Source organism: Lepisma saccharinum, chromosome 9, assembly GCF_977018435.1.
Source record: "Lepisma saccharinum chromosome 9, izLepSacc3.1, whole genome shotgun sequence".
Classification (NCBI taxonomy): Eukaryota; Metazoa; Arthropoda; class Insecta; order Zygentoma; family Lepismatidae; genus Lepisma; species Lepisma saccharinum.
Window position 1 is genome coordinate 88,440,060 of NC_139237.1, and position 26,173 is coordinate 88,466,232.

A 26,173-nucleotide genomic window follows, 5' to 3' on the forward strand; every position below is an offset into this window, starting at 1 on the left:
GGCAACCATATGATGCATCAGGAATTTATCACAATGAGCTATTCTCATTAACATTGACAGCAATTACATATTCGGGTGAAGAAACAAACTTCTCGCATGGTTGCCAGGTGCATGTAAGTAACACTATATATGCATGAACAAGGCTTCAATTTGGTATAAGGATTATGTGTGTACCATTTCCGGTTCAAAGTTGTACTATCCCCAACTGCGGGTTGCGTTGTAAATGGAACACCCGATATTAGATTCCTTTAATTGCTCCTAAGAATTACTATCCCACACATTTCCGCTAGCCATAATACCGTCAAATATGTGATTTTCAGATTTCAATGTCTCATTCTATTTTCTCTCTTTCATTTTCTCTTCTTTTAATTTCTTCCTCTATTTTCTTCCTTCCTGTTTTACTTCATTCCTTACTGTTTTTTCTTCCTTCCATCTTTCCTTAATTCCTTACTGTTTCTCTTCCTACCTTCTTTCCTTAATTCCTTACTGTTTCTCTTCCTACCTTCTTTCCTTAATTCCTTACTGTTTCTCTTCCTACCTTCTTTCCTTACTTCCTTACTGATTCTCTTCCTTCCTTGCTTGCATTTCTTCCTGTTTATCTTTCTTTCTTCCTGCCTCTGTTTATCTCTCTCTCTCTCTCTCTCTCTCTCTCTCTCTCTCTCTCTCTCTCTCTCTCTCTCTCTCTCTGTAAGGTTCTTTCTTTCCTCCTTTCACTACTTCCTCTATCTATTCATCTTGATGGGATGCATAATAATAATAATAATAATAATAAATACAATAAATAAGAATTGTTACGGTATACCAAGTCAAATTATCAGAATACGCTACTGGATATCACTATAATATAATATAACACAATATAATTTAATATAACGCCAACAAAGTGAACTCTGGCTCTCATCTCCAATATACCGTAAGTTTTATATTTAATTCAAATATAAATTCATTATTCGATACGAGGAGGAAAAGAATTACAGTTTACACGTAAAAGGGCGATTTAAAAGTGCAACAACTTATTTGCGTAGTATGTCGTACGTGACAGAGACCAAACAGACAGGCACATATGTACACTACGTCCACTGTAATATATTACGTCTTAGTACTTCGTACGTGCCGACTGAATCCTTACCCATTTGTTAACGAGAATTGCGTCTTCGCATACCGAGAGCTTGCAAAGATTTTGCAGATTCTGAGAAACTCGCGAAAAGCAAATGTCGCTTGCAGACAAAGTAAAATACGACAGATCCGGTATTTCGCTTACTCATAAAGTGTCCCTCGTAAACCTCACGCGACACTTAAAGCACACAAATTATTACCATCGTGTTTGCACTGTTTTTACAGCTCATCCGTTTTACTTGCATAACGAGCTCCTCTTTTTATCAAAAATGACACATTGTAAAATAAAGTTCTCCCCGATTGGGTAAGATACGGAAACCACCCACGTTACGACGAATCGGCGCGCTTGATATAAATGAACCCAAGATTCTGTTATTCGTTCATTCCAGTTTGTCTTTTGGAACGGCAAAAGCTGAAAACTTAAAGTTGAGAATTCAAGTACTTGAAACTTAAGATGACATACAGGTAAGATATGCTTCTTCTCTTTAATATTTAAGAATATATTTTTTCATATTTTGTCCATATTTTGACATCGATTACTTAAGTTTCAATTCTCCATATTTTATGCTTCGTTATTCCATTGATCCAAATTCAGTGGAATTCCGTTAATTGCGGAAATCGGGTCCTAGACTATATCTAATTACAAAATACTCTGACTACGGAATAACCTAGGGAAAATCGGAGTACTCGAAAGAAAATCCACTGTAACAGAAACTACAGTGTGCGAATAATGCATAATATACAGTATTGATGTGAATATTGTACTTACATTACTCAGTACAGTGTGTAGTAACAATTGAGTTTCTCTGTGCTTGTTTTTAAGTCCACTTTGTGCACAGAAAGGCTAATCGTGACTAGACATGCAGTTTAAAGTGTGATCCGAACCACTGTGCAATGTGTCTTCACCGGGTATCGAACCGGAGACCACTTGGTTGCAAGGCAACGACGTTACCACTACGCGAACGGGAGGCCCATGTAGTAACAATTATTTTGGGGAAAAAATTAATTTACACTTTTAAGAAATGGTCAAGTGCCTTTTGCTTCAGGTCGTCGCATAGTTTCCGTTCACAAATCCACTTCAGAAAAAAGAACCTCAAATATTTTTTGCCTCGAATTGTGCGGAACATCTGCTGTACCAATGGATTTCCTATTTTCTGATAATGAAATATGCTCGATGTAATTTCAGAATTTCTGTCTCTCTTTCTGCGTGTATGACATAAAGCTAGCTTCCTCGACTCATAGAGAATTGTCCTAAAATTCTTATCTATTGCAATTCCCTTCAAACACTATTCTTTCTCTCTTCCTTTGCAACACTGCAACTCTTGTTGAGTCCTAACCTTCTCTACAAACATTCTCCAACCATCCCTTCTTTCAATTCTCCTACAGTTTTCATCATCCTTGAACCCTTAACTCCATCCTTTCATCGCAATTCTTCCCTCTTCTATATGGCCTTCTTAATATCTTTCAGGTATTGAATTCCTCTTTGTGATTTTATGTATTTTACTATATAAGTGCCCAAGTCTACTGAAATACAATAGTTACACCGCAAGATGCAAGGTAGTTGATTGCATATGCAGAATGATAAAGCTTTGATAAAGCAGTTTCACACGCATATTACGTTTCTTTGCAGATTCTCCGTCGTATTCCTGCTAGCGCTCTTCTTCTCCGCCACAGTGGTGAATTGTGGGAGCAGCGAGAGCAGCCAATCAAGTGACAGCGTAGATAGCCCATCCAGTGAAAGTTCCGAGAGCAGTTCCTCTGAAGAAGATGATGTGAGGAAGAAGGAGTTCTTCCTGTATCTTCTCGCCAACGGATATCTAGATGAATGGCTAGGCAGTCGCGGAAAAGGTAAGAAGAGATTCAATGGGTGCTAGACTGAGATTACCCTTTAGTGCTACTGTGGACAATGGGAAACTGTCAGACTTTCATGGATCTATCCCAATAGTGCCTCAACCTAAAGATAAGATTATTAGTGATCTATTTACATAAGCACAAGGAAGACTACTGGAACATTTAGGTAGTAGAAGTAATGGTAGAGGAAGTCTACCAAGACTTGGAAACACGGGAAGAGGTAGTGTCGATAATTTATTGCCATTATTTTCTTAAAGATTAGGAACACGCCCTGGTGTTGGTTTATCGGATAGTGGGAAACTGTCAGAATTGTCTGAATCTATCAGAGAACTTAAAGGTAAGGCTGCCAGTGAGGAGGACTAGTGGCACTTCTCGGTGGTAGAAGTAGTGGTAGAGGAAGTCTACCAGGACTTGAAAAAGAGGGAAGAGGTAGTGTCGATAACATATTGCCGTTGCTCAAAGATTAGGAACACGCCCTGGTGCTGGTTTGGCGGATTCAGAGAAACTTTCAGAATTACCTGAACCGAAAGATAGAACTATCAGTTATGTATTTCCAGAAGCACAAGGACGACTAGTGGCACTTCTGGGTGGTAAACGTAGAAGTAGAGGAGGTCTACCAAGGCTAGGAAACACGGGAAGAGGTAGTGTCAATAATATGTTGCCGTTAGATGCTCAGAGATTAGTGGTGTTCCTTTAGCAGATAGTGGGAAACTCTGAGGATTGCCTCAAACTAAAGATAAAACTATCAGTGATGTAGATTCAGATGCACAAGGAGGACCAGTGGCATTTCTAGGTGGTAGACGTAGAAGTATAGGAGGTTTACCAGGATTTGGATACCAGAGAAAAGGTAGTATCGATAAGATATTGCAGTTAGTTGCTTGGAGATTAGGAACACTGCCTGGTGTTGCTTTGGCTGATAGTGGTAAACTGTCAGAATTGGCCGGATTTATCCCAATATTGCCTGAACTTAAAGATAAGACTACCAGTGAAGCCCAATCATAGGGAGGGTGACTAGCGGCACTTCTATGTGGTAGTGTCAATAACATACCGCCATTGGTTGCTCAGAGAGTAGAAGGCAGAAGTAAAGGAATATGCGTGAAGAATGTGTTACCAGTTGAGGGTAATGATAGCACTTGACTTAAGAAATCATTAGTACAAATTCTGCCCCGGCTGAATTCGATCTTCATGGAGGGTTTAATTTAGATTATACGTAGGTATATTGAGTGCAAGAAGAAATACAAATATTTACAGAAACGGGGTCTTATCTTATCTTGCAGGAGGATTACCAAGCGGTGCATCACCATCAGGTGACGGCAAAGATGACTTGTGGGAATTGTTTTCTAAGAGCTCGGTAAGTCAATGTCTCTACTCGTAGTAATAAGTGTTACGAGTTCAAGTGAAATGATGTGCATAACCATATTACTCTAGAATCATAAAAAGAAATGCAGTCTCGTAAATGAGAGAAATATAGCAAGCAAATGCTTTCATTAATTTTTCATAACCAGGATTATTACAATATACCTTTATCGCTTTGTATAACTAACCATGTAAAGTTATATGTTCCTTGTGTACCAAGATATATTTTACTAATTGTAGTAGATGCATGAAGTGTTTTAATATAGATGAAAAGTAATATGAGTATTTCTAAACGACATAATCATCGGGCTTCGATTTTAAGGGTGGGTGAATTCAGGTGAGAATTTTATTAGCAATGTCTCTGCTTGGAACGGCACTGGGATTCACCTAGCCTCTTTAGCTGTGTGTGTAAAGGTGGCTGCAGGTGATGCTTCTAAAGTGTCATTCCGTTACCTCTGGAATTGTTTGATCTGTGCGTCTCACTAGAAGATCATCCCTCGGATATTCTACAACGTAATGCAGTGTCTCGGTTATTTTCAAGAAGCAACTTGCCCCAGAACTGGGGAACATGCTAGATGTGTACGTTTGGTTTTATTTCTCTCGCAGGGTAGAGGCAAGAGGGAAGCTAAGCCCTTCTTTGGCGGTTGGTTCGGGACAGCCTTCCGCTCCGGCTACTCCAAGATCCGGTCCACATCCAGAAGGTACACCATTGGAAACATCAAGCTGATCCAAGTGAGGGAGGTGGAGCCCGTGAAGATAGTTGGTCACATTTCAAACCTGACTCCTGGAAGCAACGTCCTGACCATCAACACAGGGGGAGAATGCACAACAGGCAGTGTAAGTATCAGAATGCAACTATAGGTTCCTCCGAACGAAGAATTCTCTGATTTAGGCTTTCAGAATACATTGGGAGATTTATTATTGACAAAGTTATTAAAGCAGTGGTACAATCACGTCAAAGATAACGGTGAGCAAATTTTCCCCTATTTTCGTTCTTTTTTTATCTACATGCTATGTCTTATTATGAGCTGAAACGGCAGTGATGCTAGAGAAGATGTTGACATCTGCTTGTTGGTGTGTTAGTTTCAATTCTAATTGACAGAGCCCAAAAGACCGAGCACAATTATAGTGTTCTAATTATATATTTTCGGAAAGTAAGTTCCACTGATGAATACCGTGGCGCTGCAAGCGGGGCAGTGTGAATGCGCATGCGCCTTGTGTAGCCACAACCTTGATGAAGTCCAGACGTCAGTCTGAGGCAAGTTGGTCAGGAGAGTAGTGCGTTGTTGTTGTTATGTTTCGGACAATCCAAACTCCCGCCACGTGTGAGGTGCGGTCTGTGATCCGTTTTCTGGATGCACGTAATGTTCCAGCTACGGATATCCATGGTCAGATTTGTGAGGTGTATGGAGAAGGAATAATGAGTGCTTCAATAGTAAGAAGATGGGTGAGACGGTTTCGAGGTGGACGGGTTAGTGTTCATGATGAAGAACGAAGTGGTCGACCGTCTGTTGTGAATCCTAATTTGGTTCGTTTAGTGGAAGAGCAGATTAGGGAGAACAGACGATTCGCTTTGTCTGAGCTGTCATTAGAGTTTCCACTAATCTCCAGAACTGTGCTGTAAGAAATTGTAACAGTGAATTTGAAATTTCGAAAATTGTCCTCACCAGCTCTCCGAAAATGCCAAAAAGGAAACAATGGGAAGTGCATTAGAGTTTTTGAAACGGTATAGTGAGGAGGGGGAAGAGTTGTTGGATCGGATTGTGACTGGAGACTAGACATGGGTTTTGCATGAAACCCCAGAACAGAAATGAAGGACCATGGAGTGGAGGCACTCCGCGTCACCGCGGAAAACGCAACCAAAACCAAAGCTTACGAACAAAAAAATCATGTGCATTGTGCACTGTGTTTTGGGATAGGCATGGGGTATTGCTTGTTGAATTTATGGAGCGTGGACAGCACATCAATGCCGAAACCTATTGTGTGACACTTCAAAACCTGCGTCGTGCAATACAAAACAAACGACGTGGCATGCTCAGTCGGGGTGTCATTCTCCTCCACGACAATGCTCGTCCGCATGTGGCAAACGCAACTCAGGAACTCCTGACGACCTTCCTTGGGAAAAACTACCACACCCCCCTTACAGTCCTGATCTTGCCCCATCTGATTTTCATTTGTTCCTCCACCTTAAGGCATTCCTTGCTGGGAAACATTATGGTACTGACGAAGAACTGAAACTTGCAGTTTCCCAATGGTTCTCCATTCAGGCGGAAACGTTCTATGATAGGGGTATAATGAACTTGGTATCTCGCTGTGATGCGTGCTTAGCGATTATGTGTGAATGTTGTACCATGTATATATTCTCACCCCTATAAAGATCATGATATTACTATTTATATTTTTCATTTTATTGCATGATGGAACTTATTTTCCGAACGACGTAATATTATAATATTACTAGTATTACAATAGATTCACTGCTATCTTTCAGGTTTTTAAGTTTGTATAAGCCCCACGTTGCGGAATTGAACATGATCGTGGACACGTTGCTCACTATTATCTTTCGAGTGGGATGTATGAGTATTGCCAATCAAACTGTCCATCATCATGTTTATTCTCTTTATTGCACATAATAAGAGCTTCAAGGATTGAAACAAAACGCTAAACAAGCTGATGACAACCTCTGCACCTACGTATGTAAGAATCTACTCATTATAAACAAGCAGGATGCAAGAGAAAAATTAATGAAAATAGTCATGAACAATTTGTCGAACAATATTTGCACATCACACTAAATAAATCTTATTACTGTTACGTTAGAATTGACCGGAAGAAAATATCTACATTTGTAACAAAACATTATTACGACCGAAACTGAATGCAATGTGGCCAGACCCTTGCATGGAGGAATGCGTATGCATGTCCGAAAACACAGATGAAAGATATGATTCGCTTCAACGGCTACCTTCAAAGGAACCAACCTCCAGCACTTCCTGCTAATCTCAATTAAGAATTTGAAGGTCCATGGCGAAAAACGCCACTGCATGTCCGCACAGGCAATGGTTTATAACGAGCAATCAGTTCTCCACGCTAGAGTAGACACAACCTTCAACGTCTAAGTGGTCTTACATTAAGAGCAAAAGGTGATGACCTCGTTAATAACAGACCCACATTTTACACAATGCACAAGGCACGTGTTGGCTGCTTTAGGCATCACGCTTGAAATATTATTAATTATCTCATCATTAATGTTTATCATAGATTTTATGATCTTGCAGAAATTGTTAAAAGGTACAAATATAGTTGCAAGTTGTTAAAATTTAGAAATTATTTTGAAACTAGACAAATGAAATCTATATTTCTGACGAGCTACAATTAAAGTCTCTTTTAAGAAATCATTTTAAGAAAGCCTATTCTAAAAGTATAATTTTTCAGCTTGATTTCTCAGTTCCAATTAAATCCCTGTCCATGAGCATATTTAATATTGGATGTTAAATTTCAATGTCTACTTGATGACTCTTAAACTTGAAAGTATAAGTCACTTTCTAAAACTTGTACTCATTATAATCTTCGCAATCAGCCAAAAGTGACAGAAAAGCGAAGTAAAATAAAATAAATTAATGAATTATTGTTTTCATTACAGTATTACACTTATGTAGTTCCTCTTTAGGCAGCACTATAAAATATTTTGGTAGTGAAGTTAAATAACCTATAATAGGATATGAATGGGTATGCAATGTTTCTAGAAAGAGCCTATAACTTACTACTAGCCATTAGAAATTATACAATTCTTTCACAAGTCTAATCAATACAAAACATGTATAAAACAGAGCATGAAAATTTTAACATGATTAAGGTTCAACGATAGTATACGACAGTTTTAACAACTCTCTGAACAGTACATGAACTTAATATGTAAGCAGTTCATAGTTGTAGGGAATTATTTGTCTATTTTCAGACTATACTAGTGCATTTTATTAAAAACTTACATAACGTATTATTGCAGAAAAGGGAGAAGTATGTGTCATGTATCAGTATTTAAAACATGTAACTACTACATAAGTAGAATCTATAACATTGTCTATTCTTTTCCACAGATAACTGTAGGCAGCCTTAACGTCCGACAGAGCGGGAAAGTAGATGTGCGTTTCTACTCGCAAAACGTTTCCCTCGATCCTTCAAATTCCAACAGTGTGATTGGCGGAAGCTTTGTCGTCACAGATAGCTCCGGTATCGTTTCTGCTTGTGGATCTATCAACAGAGGGTCTATAGGGTTCAGAGGCTGAACAAGATTAAAAACGCAACACTATATATGTATATATTACTGCAATAGAAAATAAATACTGCAAGAAAAAATATTGTTTTGTGTATTTCTTTACTGTTCTGATATGTGAATTTCAAAATCTCTTCATGATCATAGCAATCTTCTTGTTAGTTATATTGATGTGGCCACTAAGGCATGTGATGATCATGTTTCTACATATATGTACGTATTTTTGTGTGCTTTTGTTTTCTATTTTCGCTGTGTTCTTGTATCCTCTTCTCAATTGGAATAGGTGGATGCAAAGCCTTGACCATAAATAAAGAGGAATTTGGATTTGGGCTGCTACATTGAAGTCAGTGGCGTACTTATTAGAAGTTCTTTAGGATTGAAACCCCCCTCTTTAACCCAGATTTAAAATATATTACGCACTGTGGTCATGCAGTAAATATTAATACGAGTTGCTAATTACAGTATGTTGGAGTGAGTGATTAAAGACAATCTTTTGTAAGCAAATGAGGAACAGGTATAAATATGTACATAAAATTAACCGGGTAGAAACTAGTACTTAACAACACACTCTGAGTCCTTGTTTAATTTAATTACATTGTGAACTAGTTTGTAAAGAAATTCATTTACTGGTGCATTCACAGTAAACCTTTCAATATGCTCTGTGAAGATCCTTCAGATATATCCTATTTAATAAGAGTGTGTAGTCATATTTTCCATTAACATTATTTGCGACATTTACGCTTCTGCCCCACAAGTACATATGTTCAAATATTCGAAAAACCACTGGCTCGTTTTGCAGTTGTATTTAAAATAAAAGATGCGTATAAAAGTCTTCTGAACTTGTTGTTATTTTCTGATCAGGTTTTGAATGTGCACGAACTGTTGTTACGCACATACGCACGGTGAATGTAAAATCTACATTCCCATGTTGTTTAGAGTTGAAAGGTGATTGACAAGTATTCCGAAAAGAAACCGGGCACATAAATGTCCTTATATCAATGATCTTCATCAGAAAATGATAGTTTCCAAAATTTAGAGATATTTAATACCGATAGTTGCTAACGTTGACAACCATCCCGATATCAATGGATTCTTAGACAAACAGACACCATGATGATAACAGTTGCTGATATTAACAAGCTTCTTGAGTTTCAGTGTTTAAGTTCACTTTACGTACAGGTTAATCAGGAATGGATCTAGATTTTTAAGTGGGATCCAAACCACCGTGTGTCTCCACCTGCACAGAGGCTCTTGATTTCAAGGTTACGACGTTACTACTACCCCATACGAAGGTACAATAAGTTTATTGAGACAGAATACTTTGCAACATTGAAAAGCATACGTATGTCGATATCTACTGATAAAGGTTCCCAAATTAGTAGCCATCCTTGTCTTTGTACTACTCAGACAAACGTATTGAAACGTATGGGTATAACTTAAATAAGCATCACAGTATGGATATTTACTAAGACTGGCAAAGATTTGATTCGATTTGAATTTAAAATTTTGGGTGAGTCAGCACTAAGGCTATTTTGCACCCGTCACATTATACGGGGTCCAGCCCCTTATCGTTACACATAACAACTCTAACGTTGCATAACTAAAATCATAAAATATTAAAATCTTCTGACTTTCGTTAAAAGCTGAGGCTGTAGAGGAGCACAACACAAACAGAATTATACTGGCCATAGGGCCAGTCGCCAGAGCCTCGTTAGTCTGCAGTCCAGGGTGTACTACGTGGAAGTGAGGTTGACTATTGGGTGCACTACGTGGAAGGAGCACCCCTTACACCCCGACTGGCAAAGAACATGAAAGGTTATCAATTGAATAAATCGAGACCATCTAACAGGAGGTGGGAGGAAATTACTATCTGATTACCATCATAATTTCTCAATTGTCGATTGACCTTCGAATGCCTTTTCTACTACATAACAAATGTTCTTCAATTATGAAATCCACAACTGAACAGGAATTCCCATAAATGGACTTTTGCATGTTCCACCGCTACGACATCAAGATTGTTTCATGTAAATTCAACCTTGGTTACATAAGACGATTAAATAAAGTTCACGATGTTGCTAGTAAGTGTTGTCAACCTCTGTTCTTGAAAAGTTACTAGAACTGAAATATCGGTTGATTGATTTTGTGTTTTAAGTCCACTTTATGCACAGTAAGGTTAATCGGGACTGGGCCCACAGTTTAAAGTGAGATTTGAACCACTCTGAGCCTCTACTGGGTATCAAACCCGAGACCCCTTGATTACAAGGCGACGACGTTACCACTACGCCATCAGAGAGACCAAAAACAAGAGTGGAAATATATCGGTTATCGGTGGCATAAGAAAGAAGGATTTTGTGGGAATCATAACCCCGTCTTTGACCCAGTATTCCTAAACAAGAAAAAAAACAGCCAAAGGCAGGAAATGATAGCAAAATAAGGGTTGACTACTAAAAAATTATACGTACCCTTACCCCCTTTTCAAAATCCTGTCCACGTTACTGTAAATTATTGTTATTGATTTGCTTTATTTTACTTCGCTTTCGTGCCACCTTTGGCTAATTTGCGAAGATGGGGATGAGTGATGATATGTTGAAATTGATGAATGGATATTCACAAACATTCATGTCCAGGCCGGGATTCGAACCCGAGAACCCTGGCGTCGTAGTGCGATGTGCTAACCACTCCGGCATGGGGGCCGGCTGTCGGTTAATCAAATTGTAATTCAATTACGTTTTGTTACAGTACAAGAGAGGATTTCAGTGTCTCTCTTGATTCAAGTTAAAATTTCATGCATTTTATGCATTGAAATGCATCGATTCGGAATCAAAACTAACATGCACGCTTGTATCAATTGCATAAAATACATTTGATAAATTTTCCTGTGTGTAGTGACAAATATTGTAAGTTGGCAACCTTTTTCATTATGTTAAAAATCCAACAAAAGAGGTCGTGTTGGTCAACTGCCAAGGCTTCTTTTGTTTCTTTCTGTCTTATTTTCCTCGGAGGGGAGAAAATATTCTAGTAATTAGGGAAACGTGGTTATTGCATGGCCTTGCATATTCACACAATCCAACGGAATTAAAGTAGCTCGTTATACTTTACTAAGTCACGCCATCATGTGTGTTTTCACCTCATGGAATACTTTTTCCTCTATGTGCTAATTAGGTGTTCGCTGTCTTTTCTCTTTTATTATCTAAGAATGTTATAGTTGGGAGTTTAGGGCGAAGGAGACAGTGTTACCGCAGACAGTGTTGGACCTGTTGAAGAGGACATTACGGGCAAAATAGTGTTATGGATCGTCTCTGGTAAGACAGTATTTCAAGTTATTATAACTAATATATACGCTAGAGTACTGCATTGGACAACTTTCACTCGAAAATACTCGATCGAATTTCCCATGCTTGAGCGTCATTCGCTCGAATATAGAGAATATGAAATATCATTTCAATGGGACAATAATCGTACAAATATATGTGTAAAAATTCGTCTTGGTAGTTTCAGCCCATGATCATCTATTCATTTTCATATATTTCCATGTATTGGTAACATAGTCTAAATTACATTTTTGCATGGATTTGGTTGGTTTATTTAGTGTTTTAAGTCCACTTTATGCACAGTAAGGCTAATAGGGACTGGACGTACAGTTTAAAGTGAGATCCGAAATACTCCACCGGATTTTTGCATGGAGATGATAACTATGTTCACTTCAGTTTCAATTTCACTGCGTCTTTTATTTCACGATCCATGTTTGAAGGGCCAATACTACAGAAAAATTACGGTTACACGTGAACTATTGGGTTTCGAGCGTATTCTGATCGTTTGAATGTTCGAGCGTAATTCGCTCGAGCGAAGAAACTGTTCATTCCGTAAGCCATCTAGCGTCATCCGTGCGAACTATTAGACGATCGAGCAAAAAAGCCTCTATCCATCACTCTAAATTATAGGCACTGGTGCACTCAGATTTTTTGTAGGGGGATGGATACACTTTTCAATATTTAGTAATTAGCCATATTAGCCTTAGTTTTAAAAGTTACTCAAAGGCAAAAGTGTTAATTTGGGGATCATTTGGGGAGTACATTTACCACTATGGTTTTTCTCAAGCTCCTTACTGCCCTCACTTGAGAATTTTGATTTTCCAAAATATCTGCAGGGGCTGTGGTCCCATCAGTTTCCCCCTTGCTTACGCCAGAATTTTGAGTTTCTAACTTCACTTTGTGCATAGATAGGCTAATCGGGACCGGACCTATAGTTTAAAGTGGGATCTGAACAACTGTGCAATGTACCTCCGTCGAGCGTCGAACCGGGAACCTCTTGAAAATATGTGCATTATGTGAAATAATTATAAAGGCAGGAAAGTATTTGCTTACCAACAAACACCCGAATACTAGCAATAGCTTATGTACAGCTTATCATGTAGCTTATGTAAAGATTTAAGAGTGCTCTCTCTACTACACAAATACACAAACTCACTAGCGTACACAGAGGGAGGGTGGTAGGGGTTCAGCCCCTCCCGAAATTTCGAGAAATCAAAATTTTCAAACGAAAGAAGTAAACAATTATGGAAAAAACCAAAGAGGAAAGTGCAACACTTAAAATGATCCCTAATTACAATTATTATGAAATATTTTGTAGTGAATCCCCTCTACCTATAGTGTAGCTACGTAATATCCACTTTTATAATCCCATTCCCCTCTGAATGAAAATCCTGCGTACCCTAATGCAAAATCTATTCCGCTCCTTTTTGCAAGTGCAAATTGGAAAGTGTTGAAAATGGCCGGATGATTCAGAAATCTCACTTTTTCTTCCTTTCTACTACTAAAGTTCCGTCAAGAAATGTTGCAACACCTATCTGTATACTTCACGGGATTTTTCATGTGCTTATATAATTATATATTTTAACGTAATGATCACGTAAAAATTAGTTACTTCTGAAGATTTTCTATGATCATATAAACTTTATTGTGTTTCTGTTCGATTTGCAACAAACTATCTTCCAGGTACAATAAATACTTAATACTTCCTTCAATTTTCATTAGGTAAAGTTTACATTTTCCAGGCTCGTTTTAATATTTATTGGGTGCTGCGCTCTAGTGGCAGGAAATGTAAGGAGAGACAAGTTGTTTGACCAATTGTATGGAAAGGCTACGCGAGACAGCAGTTCTTGCGCTGACAGTAGCAGCAGTGAGGAGTGTGCTGAAGGAGCAAATAACCAAGAAGATAATGTAGTCAATGCAAATTCTACGCAGCCAAGCGACTCTGCAGGAAGCAAGGACAATAATTCGGGGTCTGGGCGGAAGAAGAGGAGCATTGATGATGATGATGATGACAGCGAAAGTGAAAGCGATGACGTAAGCAGTGAAAGCAGCAGAGGGCTGAGCAGTGAAAGCAGTTCCAGTATAGAATTTTCTTCTGAATCGGTATTTGTATTATTGTTATTTTATTTTGCCTTTCTGACACTTTTGGCTAATCGCAACGCTGAGGATGAGTGATGATGCCACGTCCTCTCACGTAAGCATCTACCAGCTTAGCACAGGGTAGAGACAATGAGATACCTCTGGGCACAGACCAAGGTTACTAACGCTAAGAATATATGAAAAGAAACAACAGATTTAACCCACTACGGAGGGTACAATTCGTACTATATTCTTGAATAATTATATACAAGTGTTGATATCTTTGTAAATCCTTTTATACAATATTATTCTTCTATTGTGGCTAATCTTCTTTATGCTTCTTCTTGTAATCAATATAGCCTCTTCTTCTTATGGCCTCTTAATTAATATGGCATCTTCTTCTTATAATTAATATGGCATCTTCTTCTTATAATTAATATGGCATCTTCTTCTTATAATTAATATGACATCTTCTTCTTAAGATGGCATCTTCTTCTTATAGCCTCTTAATTAATATATCATCTTCTTCTTAAGGTGCCTTCTTCATGCAATTAATAAGGCTTCTTCTTCTTATAATCGCTAAGGCTTCTCTTTCTTGTAATCAATAATATTTCTTCTTCCTTTTCTTTGTCGATCCAAATTGACGGAAATAAAATCAATCCCCCAGACAAACAAAGAGAAAGGGGTTAGTTAAAGATCGCCGCCTAGCCGGCGCTAACCTTAACTTGGAGCTACAGTGTATGCGCTTCCAAATGTGCTTGGGTGCTGCCGTGAGATGGCGCTACACCTGGGAAATAACAACCCAAAAGCCACACGAAACTCTAAGTTCGTGGGAACCGAAAAAGACACAAAATCGAAATTACAATTCGACTTCATTACTTTTGTATATTAATCACTTATGCCGTTACTGAATGATAATTCCCCTTTTCTCCTTATTTATATCCTGTTATTATGTTAAATTTATTTATTTATTTCCTCATAATTAGTATTAATATATACAATCACTATTTCATCATATCTGCTCTTTCCGTTGTCTCTATTTACAATCGTATAAGTTCTCCTGGGTGGTGCCATCTCTTACCCACTTTCTAGACTACTTTATACATCACCTCATATAACGGTTGTTCCTTTTGCATGCTGCCATCTATTGTCCTTTATTTCAAAAAATAGCAATGCCGTTTGTGTACGTGACACAAAATTCCCCTCCTCTGGGCAAAATTTTTCCTTTTGAGAAGTTTCGTATGCAAGGAAAAATTTTCTTCAACATCCATTCTTACTATTCACTTCTCATGTGTACTTTTCAACATTTGTTTAACGTCTTCCGTACAATTATATCTTTTTACATTATCTAAGTTTTCTCTTCTTACTTCCTTTGTCACCATATCTTGTATAACTATAGTGTTTCTAAACGTTTCTAATACACTATACGGACCTTCGTATTTGAAAAACAATTTTTTAATTGTACGGTCAATGGCCTTACTTATTGGGTGTGTTTTACAATAAACTATATCACCCCTCTTTACTTCTATCTTCTTTCCTTTCGCTTCCTCTTTTGACGTCCTCTTCTTTCTTTTGTTATACAAGTCATTGAAAAATTCTTTCCTTGTTCCTCTTTCCATAACCTTCTTTGGCCATTCTAAATCATCAAAAATCATCGGCTCTGTCTCATATCCCAAGAAAATCTCTATCGGGCTCATATTCGCCTCAGCTGATATAGAGTTATTTAATAACATAACTATCCTGTTAATTACTGCGCACCACCATGTATGATGATCATGACAGTACATTCTGAGTAACCTCACAATATCTCCATTGTAACGCTCAATTGGATTTGAACTTGGGTGATATCTTGTTACATTAATCAATTTTATCCCTTTAAAATATAGATACTCCTTGAAATACTCTGAAGTAAATTGAGTCCCGTTGTCTGTCAACATTTTCTTTGGGCTACCATAATGTTTGATAAATCCTTCATCCAACTTCTTGACTATCTCTTTGGTTGTGGCTTTCTTTAAAGGATAGCACATGATAAACTTGCTACATATGTCCACACACGTCAATATGTACAAACATCCCTTAGACCTAGGTAATGGTCCAATTAGATCTATCGAAACCATATCTAATGGCCATTTAGCGATAATATGTAGTTCTTCTTTCTTAAATTTTATCTTTGAAGGTTTAGTTTGTATGCAAATTGTACAATTTCTAACATGGTTAACAACGTCACTCTTCATAGTCTTCCATACGTAAAATCTTCTAGCTAATCTCAGCGTTTTGTCAACTCCGAAGTGGCCAGATCCTTCATGCACGATCTCGAGTACTCTTCTTATCAAAGTTCGTGGTACACTAATCCTTACTTGGTTCGGATTCTCATAACTAACTTGGAAAACGATGCCATTTATAACTTTGTATCTTTTCTTTATCTTAGACATCCCTGTTTTCTTGTTTCCTTCCTCTCCTTCCAACACTTTCATAATCTCCCTTAGTTCCTCATCTTCCTCTGTTCCAACTCGCCATTCCTGTTCTTTAATACCATTCACTTCTTCCTCAGCGATAGCGTTGATTTCTAGCCTAATCACTTCCTCTGGTTCCTGATTTCCCTTTAAAGATGCTCTGCTTAGAGTATCTGCAACATGGTTTTCCTTTCCTTTTATATCTATAACATCAAAACTGTACTGTTGCAGTAAGATCGCCCATCTCGTAAGCCTTGCATTCCACTGTCTTGCAGAATTTAGCCGAACTAGACTCTTGTGATCACATACCACCTTGAATCTCCTGCCTTTCAGATATGCAGAAAACTTTTCTATTCCAAATATTATCGCCAAACACTCTAGCTCACTTATAGTATACGCTCTTTCAAAGTTCTTCAAGCTTCTGCTAGCATATTGTATTACATTATCTTCATTGGATTCGTTTTTCTGAAATAGGTATGCTCCCAATCCAATGTTTGATGCGTCGGTACCTAAAAAGAACATTTTCCCGAAATCAAGTTGGCTTATAGCTGGTGCTTGTATAAGGTCTTGCTTAAGTCTTTGGAAAGCCTCCTCTTCGTCTTCTTCCCATTTCCATTTTATATGTTTTCTGAGGAGTTCATATAATGGCTTGGCTTTGCTTGCGAAATTGTGTATAAATTTCGATCGCCAATTACATACTCCCAGGAATCTTTGGAGTTGTTTCCTTGTGTTTGGTCTTGGGAACTTGCTTATAGCGTCATTTTTGTCTGGGCACATCTTTATTCCACCTCCAGATACCACATGACCTAGGAAACGTATTTCCCTCCTTGCAAAAGAGCATTTTTCCAATTTGACAGTTAATCCTGCTTCTGCCAATTTACTTAATACCCAATCTATTTTTTCTATGTGTGTCTCCCAATCTTTTGTATGTATACACATATCATCCACATATATAGCAAGCCATTCTCTTGTTTCTATACTAAATATTCTGTTGAGAGCCGTCATAAAAGCTGATACTGACGAATTTAAACCATATGGAAGTCTTCTAAATTGAAATAACCTTGATCCATATCGAAACGCTGTATATTTTCTAGACTCTTCTTCTATTTCTACCTGAAAGTATCCCAAAGTCATATCAAACGATGTGAAGTATATGCTGCCTGAAAAAGTGTGTAGTAATTCATTTATTCTTTCTACTTGATTTCTGGGAAGTAGCACGTGTTTATTTAGCTCCCTTAAATCCAGTACGGGCCTCACACCTCCGTCCGGTTTGTCTACCACGTGCATTGGGCTTACATGTACGCTATTGGAGTTCTCTATTATCCCCCAACTTAACCATTTCTTCAATTCCTTTTCTACAGCTTCTCTCTTTGCAAAGGGTATAGGATATTGCTTTGACACTATTGGACTCGCTGTGTCTACCTCAATCCTATAGGTGTACACATCCGTCACTCCTGGGCGTTGGCTAAATATTCCCCTATGTCTCAACAAAATATATCTTAAATTTTCTTTTTCCTTTTTCGAGATCCAATGACACTCATCCACTTTGGCTTGTATTTCTTCTCTCGATGCCTTGTATTTATGGTCCTCTATTTCGACCTCTTTTTCATATTCACATTTTACATTTTCATTTTTAATTATATCATCGTAGTCTTTCTTCTTATACACTGCATCATGTTTCTGATATACAAGACTTTGCTTCCTAATGCCTATTTCGCTCTCGGAACCTTTTATTTCATCCTCCATAGGGATATCTACTTTCATGTTCTCCATTGATTCTAGATTTAGCCGTTTTTCTTTTATGTGTATGTGCCCATTGTAGTTTTCTAAGAAAGGTACTCCTAGGATTATATCACACCTCAAACCCTTTATCACCAGAAATTTTACTTCGAAATTCGCTCCTCTGATGCTCATCATGATGCGTACTGTGCCCTGAATTTTGTAGTCTTCATTTCCCGCAGCCATAACTAATCTGACTTTGTCTTTTTCAGAAGCGTCTAATTTTGCTTGTGGGTATTTCTCTTTAATTCTTTGCCAAAATTTATAACTCATTACTTCGACGACACTCCCACAATCGATCAAGCATTTAACCTTAATTTCAATTATTTCTGCTTCCACATACAATGATCTTCCAGGTTTTAAGTTTTCAAAACTCGGCTCTCCAATTAAAAATAATTTCAGAATTCCTTCCTCATTTATCTTATGTTCTCCCTTCATATATTCATCATTTTCCTTTGCTCTCACACCTGGGAGTTGCTGCGAGAGCTCTACAAGTTTAGCCTCTCGACCGATTCCATGTTCCTCGACTCCTCATTTACCTTCTGCCATCCCGCATTTCCTACTTCGTTCTGCATCTGGCTTCTGACTAATTCCACTGCTTCTCTTCGCTCTTCATTTATCTCAGGATTTCCCCTCTCGTTCCTGTCGTTGTAGTTGTTTCCTCTAGGTTGCCTTTCTTCTATCTCCATCCCTCTTTCTGAGTTTCTTCGATTCACATTTTGCCAATAATCATTTCTTCCTCTATATCCGCGGTTTCCTCTCCACGGTCCTGTATTCCTTCTATCATAATTTCTTTGCTCTTCCTGAACATTATTTCGCCTTCTGCCGTTTCCGTTATCTTCTAAGAATCCTCTTCCTCTGCCTCTATATGCATTTCTGACTTCTATGTTCCTAATCCCGAATTCTTGTTTCCGGAATTTTTGCTCTGGACGTTGTTCCTCTTCAGGATGATGCCTCTTAGGATAATATCTACCTCCCTTTTCATTATCCCATGATCTTTGAGTCTTCTTCAGCATGTCATCTGTTCTGAGGTAATCTATCAGATCGTCCACCTTCCTTATCTTTACTACAGCCACCGCTCTTTGCGTCCATATTGGTAGCGTTTGTATCACTTGTCTAACCAACTCTTCCTCATTCCATTTTTCATTCAAATTTCTGAAGCTCCTTAATGTTTCCCACGTGTGTGCTTCCAAACTCTCAACCTTGGACCAATCTATATATTTTCTTTTCAATGTCTCCAGTTGCCTTTCCTTAATTTCCTCACTACAATAATATTCCAAAAATCTTTTACTAGACTCTTCGAATGTTCCAAACTTGTGCTGATTTAACTGATACCAGCCTGCTGCAGACTTTTCAAAACATCCTTCGATTAGGTCCAGTATCATATTTCCTGGTATCCTCATTAGCTTTACGTTAGTTGTTAGTTCCTTCAGGAATTTTCGTGGACACTTGTCCGATATATTTCCATTAAACTTGGGCAAGTGTTGTAACTCATTAGGCTTAGGGATTCTTGTTTTATATTTTCCCTCTTCCAAATTACTTCCGTTTATTTTGTCCAACCATCTTCCATTATCGCTCCCTTCTTCACTACTTTTCCATTTCCTTTTCTTCCTCTGATGATTCCTTTTATGCTTTATTTCCTCCTCTGTGTTCGATTCGTCGCTACTACTTTCCTTTTTTATTCTGATCTTTTTATACTCTTCCTTTCCGTCATTTCCTTCTCGATTGAAACCTATTGTCTTATCTTGTATTCTCATATCATCTATTTTATGTATTATTTCTCTCCATTGTACTTTATTCTCTTGCTTTCCTTTGTCGATCTTACCTTCGAGGGTTTGCATCTTCTTATTACTCTCCTCTAATTCTTCCCTAACTTCTTGTCGTTCTCTAATTATCATTTCTCTGAATTTCAAGGTTTCTTTTACTATTGTTTCTTCTGTCACAATTTTCATTTCTTCTACTCTGTTTTCCACTTCATCTATTTTGGAGATGTTAATATCTATCTGCTTCTTATTTGCCAAAATTTTGTTTTCTAAACCTGTACTCCTCTGCTGGCATTCTTCATTCACTCTTGAAACTTCCTTTTCTATCTTTCTATTGGTTTCTTCATGTCGTTCATCTGACATCCTTATCATATCTTCTATCTTTCTCTCCAATGCTTTCCTGTTCTCTTCACATACTTCTGCCATCTCTTCTATTTTTCGATTATTTTCTTCTAACCTTTCTTTAACTTCTTTGCTGTTTTCTTCTATTTTCTCTTCCAACCTTTCTTTAACTTCTTTGCTCTTTTCTTCCATTTTCTCTTCCAACCTTTCTTTAACTTCTTTGCTGTTTTCTTCTATTTTCTCTTCCAACCTTCTGCTGTTGTGATCTTGACTTTCTTTTATTTCCATCATCATTTTCATCAACATCTCCATCGTGTTTTGTTCTTCTTTCTTTCCTTCCTTTTCCTTTAACTTTACTTTCCTGCATTCCTTGCATTCGTATCCTTCTCCTCTTTCACATATCTTCTCATATTTTTCTTTCCGGATTCCTTCACATAACCAGTGTTTCATTTCTTCACATATCTTACACTGTATTATTTCTTCCTTATTTCCTTCTTCGCCACAACATATATATTTTCCTTCTTCCATTTTCGCTTTACTTATCTTTCCAAAATCTTATTATTTGCGTTATTTCAACCTCTGGTCTGTATCGAGCCCCACACGTTGGTCGCCATTAATCAATGCCACGTCCTCTCACGTAAGCATCTACCAGCTTAGCACAGGGTAGAGACAATGAGATACCTCTGGGCACAGACCAAGGTTACTAACGCTAAGAATATATGAAAAGAAACAACAGATTTAACCCACTACGGAGGGTACAATTCGTACTATATTCTTGAATAATTATATACAAGTGTTGATATCTTTGTAAATCCTTTTATACAATATTATTCTTCTATTGTGGCTAATCTTCTTTATGCTTCTTCTTGTAATCAATATAGCCTCTTCTTCTTATGGCCTCTTAATTAATATGGCATCTTCTTCTTATAATTAATATGGCATCTTCTTCTTATAATTAATATGGCATCTTCTTCTTATAATTAATATGACATCTTCTTCTTAAGATGGCATCTTCTTCTTATAGCCTCTTAATTAATATATCATCTTCTTCTTAAGGTGCCTTCTTCATGCAATTAATAAGGCTTCTTCTTCTTATAATCGCTAAGGCTTCTCTTTCTTGTAATCAATAATATTTCTTCTTCCTTTTCTTTGTCGATCCAAATTGACGGAAATAAAATCAATCCCCCAGACAAACAAAGAGAAAGGGGTTAGTTAAAGATCGCCGCCTAGCCGGCGCTAAACTTAACTTGGAGCTACAGTGTATGCGCTTCCAAATGTGCTTGGGTGCTGCCGTGAGATGGCGCTACACCTGGGAAATAACAACCCAAAAGCCACACGAAACTCTAAGTTCGTGGGAACCGAAAAAGACACAAAATCGAAATTACAATTCGACTTCATTACTTTTGTATATTAATCACTTATGCCGTTACTGAATGATAATTCCCCTTTTCTCCTTATTTATATCCTGTTATTATGTTAAATTTATTTATTTATTTCCTCATAATTAGTATTAATATATGCAATCACTATTTCATCATATCTGCTCTTTCCGTTGTCTCTATTTACAATCGTATAAGTTCTCCTGGGTGGTGCCATCTCTTACCCACTTTCTAGACTACTTTATACATCACCTCATATAACGGTTGTTCCTTTTGCATGCTGCCATGTATTGTCCTTTATTTCAAAAAATAGCAATGCCGTTTGTGTACGTGACATGATTATGAGAGACACTCATAAAGAACATCCATGCCGTGTTCGGGATTTGAATCCCGGGGCCACTGGCGTCGAAATGCGCTGTGCTAACCACTTTGCCACGGAGGCCGGTTCTCAGGACGCTGGGTCGCCGCCGAAATTTTGCGGGCTCTCACCAGGAATCGAGCCCGGGATCATTCGCACCAAAGGCGACAGCCATCGAAGGTGCTGAACCCCTAATCTCTCCCAAAGCTGCTCAAAATATTGTTTCTTGCGTATTTTCTATATCCTATCAGATGTAGCTATGTGTTATTCTGACAGTCTTGTCAACAATAGAGAGAAATTCATTTCATATTTTTAATATACAGTAAAACCTCGTTAATCCGGACCTCGATAAGCCGGACTTCGCTTAATCCGGACAGGCCAAAGGTAGAAAAAAGCAGAATGCAAGGTTTTAAATGTGGCTAGAAGTCAACAAGAGAAATTCCCAAAGAAAAGGCAGTCAACCACTGATGACATTCTGTTTCTCCCAGACTTTGTACTGTACTGTATAGTGTATTTAGGCCTATGCCCTAAAATACACTATAATATACGCGTTTTGTTGCTATGAACGGAGTTTTAATGCGCTTTCTACTGTTCGTTTAGGTTATTTCAGTTAACCCGGACTTTCGTTAAACCGGTCAACTTATCCCCCCATTAATCCGGATTAACGAGGTTTTACTGTACCTTCACTACTTCATGCTATATTGAAAGCAATCAGTCAATATAAACCTGTCTTTAGGGACAACAGGAGTACATTCACGTTTCAGCAAAGGAAGTTTGGTAATCGAATGTTACGCTAAGAAAAAATAAAGCACATTCATATTTGAATTTTTCATTACAATTAATGTCGTGTAAGAAACTGGATGAGACGCTTTCCTTATGAAAAATGCAATTTTTCACAACTGTTCCACGTTTTGATTGAAATAACTAGATATATATTTACATATCCAACATATTTTTAGTACATATAAATCAGTTCCCGAATGAAGAAAATTTTTGTGTTTCAGCTTTCGTCAGAAGAAACAGACTCGGCCGTGGAGGCTATGTACAGAACTGCGTGGGTTGTTCTACTGCCCCTAGGATACAGCGAGGCCAGGGGGAAGGTGTACATCTACCAGCGGAGGGGCAGCGGCGCGGCGGTGTTCAAGGGGGAGCTACGTGGGCTCTCCCCTGGAGAGTACCTTGTCGTTATTCAGCGGGAAGGAAACTGTGAAGAGATAGCAAAAAGAATACAAAGAAATGTTGTAAGTATTTGTTGAAGACTGCTGAGGTAATAGGTATTTATAAATACGAGGGCGGCCGAAAAATATGTTTCATAAGTGACTGTGACTCAAATGTCTTATATTTTGCATGTGTGAATTGGTTATTATATTGTAAATTGAAGTACGTTAAGTTTTAGTGTGTTGTTAAAGTTTTGTCAGATTCGTACTTATTGAATGACCCTCGTATATGGTTTTCCGATCTTTTAGATGAATTCCCATTTTGCGTTTTTGTGCTTCTGAAACGTCCAGATTTAGGTCTGCGAATTATTGGCGGCAAAATTGTCCTATATAAAATTTAATTTACACACTTTCACTCCTATTTCACCAGGAACTGCACAACAGGTCGACAAATATTCTATAACAATACCAAGGCGAAAATTACACTCTATAACGCTATAATATAGAATTGTTGGAATTTTTTGCAAAAATATTTTTATTTCTTATTATTATCTTTAAACATTTTTCTTGGAATTATACATTTGTTTTTTGTTTTTAATTAATTGTGATACGTTATTAGTATAAATAAAGATAATAGAGGTGTGTTGCATCAATTGGAAGTAACAAGTCATAAGTAATGCAGTTCTGTCATTCCGTCCTCACAATGTTTTTGACAATTTGATGTCACATTCCATGCGCGCTTAAATACTGTTAAAAAATGAAGTAATAAAAAACATTGATACACTATTGGAATTTGTTGCATAAATACTGCAAATACCTCTTTTTAGTTACTGTTCTTCTTTCATATTTTTTCAGCTGGCGTATGCGAAAATCAGAGCCACTGGGAATAAAATTACCAAATTCCGAATTCATAGTCAGCGCCTTTCGTTAGATCCATCAACATGGAAATACGTCATCGGCAAATCACTTTCAATTCTATCAAAAGATGGCAGCACAATTGCATGCGGATCTATATTACCAGGAACTGCTCAACAGATCGATAAATATTCTATAATTGTGCCAAGACGAAAATAAATGCAATTGTATCAAGCTATAATATAGAATTGTTGAAAGTTTTATTAATATCTTTAAGCACGTTTCCTTCAATTATACGTTTGGATTCTTATATTAATTGTGATAAGTAAGTATAAATAGAAATTATTATGGACTGAAAAGAATTAATGGTACGTTGTGGGAAGAACTGGAAAGTCACAAGAATATAAACCATCTTATTAACTGTCTAATGAATTAATGTGAAACTTTTTTGTTTTTTTTGGTGCGTCGGCACCCTTCAAAGTATACGAAGAAAAATTCTGGTATCTAAAATCATTACCTTAAAGTTAAACAACAGGATGTAAGAAGCCCCTTGAGAAAGGTTAGAATTGTAAGGTTGAAAGGGACCTGTACATGACCTACAAGCACATTAAAAAGTTAAGGAGAGACTAAAAACTTCCTCGGAAACAGTGTAAGAGGCCCGCTCTTCTGAAAAAGATAAAAACATTCCTTAAAAAACTAGCATCATCTCCCGGTGATAAACAGTTTGTCTGAGAAAAGTAAAGTTTGCGAACAACGACATAATGACGGGTGCAGGTCTTTCAGCAAATAACAAAGAGTGAGAGGACATAACCAATGGGATAAAAATCTAGAATTTGAGAGCACGAATAAGGTTCTCACTCTATCGGTGAAGAAAAGGCTGCAACAGTGTTCGATTTCTTCTGGAAATCACATTCCAACCCTGCAGGTGTTCCTCAAGGATGAAGTCTGGCGCACATGCATGCTGGATAGAGCTTCTACGCAGATGATACAACATTTTTTGCAGCTGGAAAGCACGTCAACTGGTACATCTCGTAACCCAGAGTAAACTCCAGTACGTTAAAACCAGTGCAGACAAAGTGTTGTGATTACGTCAATGCGCAATTGCAAGGCATTGCATATAAAGTATATCAACAATTGTCCCAATATATCCACTGTTGAATTCATCACAGCTGGGGATTAAGACTACATATCATCTACATGTATCCTTGATGTTGTCAATTATCCTCTATGTTGACCAGCACTTTTCCAAGACGAAGGTAGGAGAACTCCAGGTTGTCCAAAATCAGTACTCCGAATATGAGACCCGTAGAAATATTATACAGGGTGATTCAGAATTCCTATTACACACTTCTAGAGGTTGTAGATGGGACTTAGTAGATCAAGTTTTGATGAGGAGCCCATGTCCGGAAACGTACGGTTTTGGTACTACACAGATGACAAGATCACATAATTTCACATATACGGCTTCAAGGTAGGCAACTCACATTGATGGAGGGCGACGTCTTCAGTCACCTGATGCCATGTGTGCTGCTTCCAACGTCCTCAGTTTACAATTCGGTATGCTTCGACCTTCACGTCAGTTGCTATTCAGTCGTTGCGGAAGACAGGACAGTATGGTTGAATACACGTTTGCCGAGAACATCGACATGTTGTTAACTTACGGCGAAGCTGGACGTAATGGTAGAGCTGCGCAAAATCTGCGTAACGTTTTCCGCATCGTGTCACTCCATGAAATACCATATTTGCCCGATTGGATGATGACGGAGATGTGAAATTATGTGATCTTGTCATCTGTGTAGTACCAAAACGGTACGTTTCCGGACATGGGTTCCTTATCAAAACGTGATCTACTAAGTCCCCTCTACAACCCCTAGAAGTGTGTAATGGGAATTCTGAATCACCCTGTATTTTACAAAAATATAATGTAATTTTGCTGTGTTTTCTTTTTTTAAAAAAGTGTCCAAACATCCCCCTCCTCTCGTTTTTATAGTGATTCGGCACGGAAAAAATCCCCATGCTCGTTGCAGTGCACATATTCTTTGTCAATTGGAAATCACGTGATCAACAGCACACTCCAGCTGCTACACACAAAGTAGAT

General features: G+C 37.9%; 3 protein-coding genes across 4 annotated transcripts in view; 2 read left to right on the forward strand and 1 right to left on the reverse strand.

The window, feature by feature from the left end:
- The window catches only part of galene (potassium two pore domain channel subfamily K member galene), a 111,279-nt gene that overhangs the window by 29,235 nt on the left and 55,871 nt on the right, over positions 1-26,173 (reverse strand). The window lies entirely within an intron of this gene.
- Positions 1,425-8,681, forward strand: LOC145992229 (uncharacterized). The gene is made up of 5 exons (XM_083128561.1): positions 1,425-1,581; positions 2,747-2,964; positions 4,245-4,318; positions 4,930-5,160; positions 8,421-8,681. The coding sequence occupies exons 1-5, from the start codon at positions 1,571-1,573 to the stop codon at positions 8,607-8,609; spliced, it is 723 nt and encodes a 240-aa protein (XP_082984687.1). The 5' UTR covers positions 1,425-1,570; the 3' UTR covers positions 8,610-8,681.
- LOC145992227 (uncharacterized) lies at positions 11,686-24,308 on the forward strand. Its single transcript, XM_083128559.1, has 4 exons — positions 11,686-11,901; positions 13,653-14,013; positions 23,068-23,304; positions 24,076-24,308. Exons 1-4 carry the CDS (start codon positions 11,888-11,890, stop codon positions 24,292-24,294), a joined length of 831 nt encoding a protein of 276 aa, XP_082984685.1. The 5' UTR covers positions 11,686-11,887; the 3' UTR covers positions 24,295-24,308.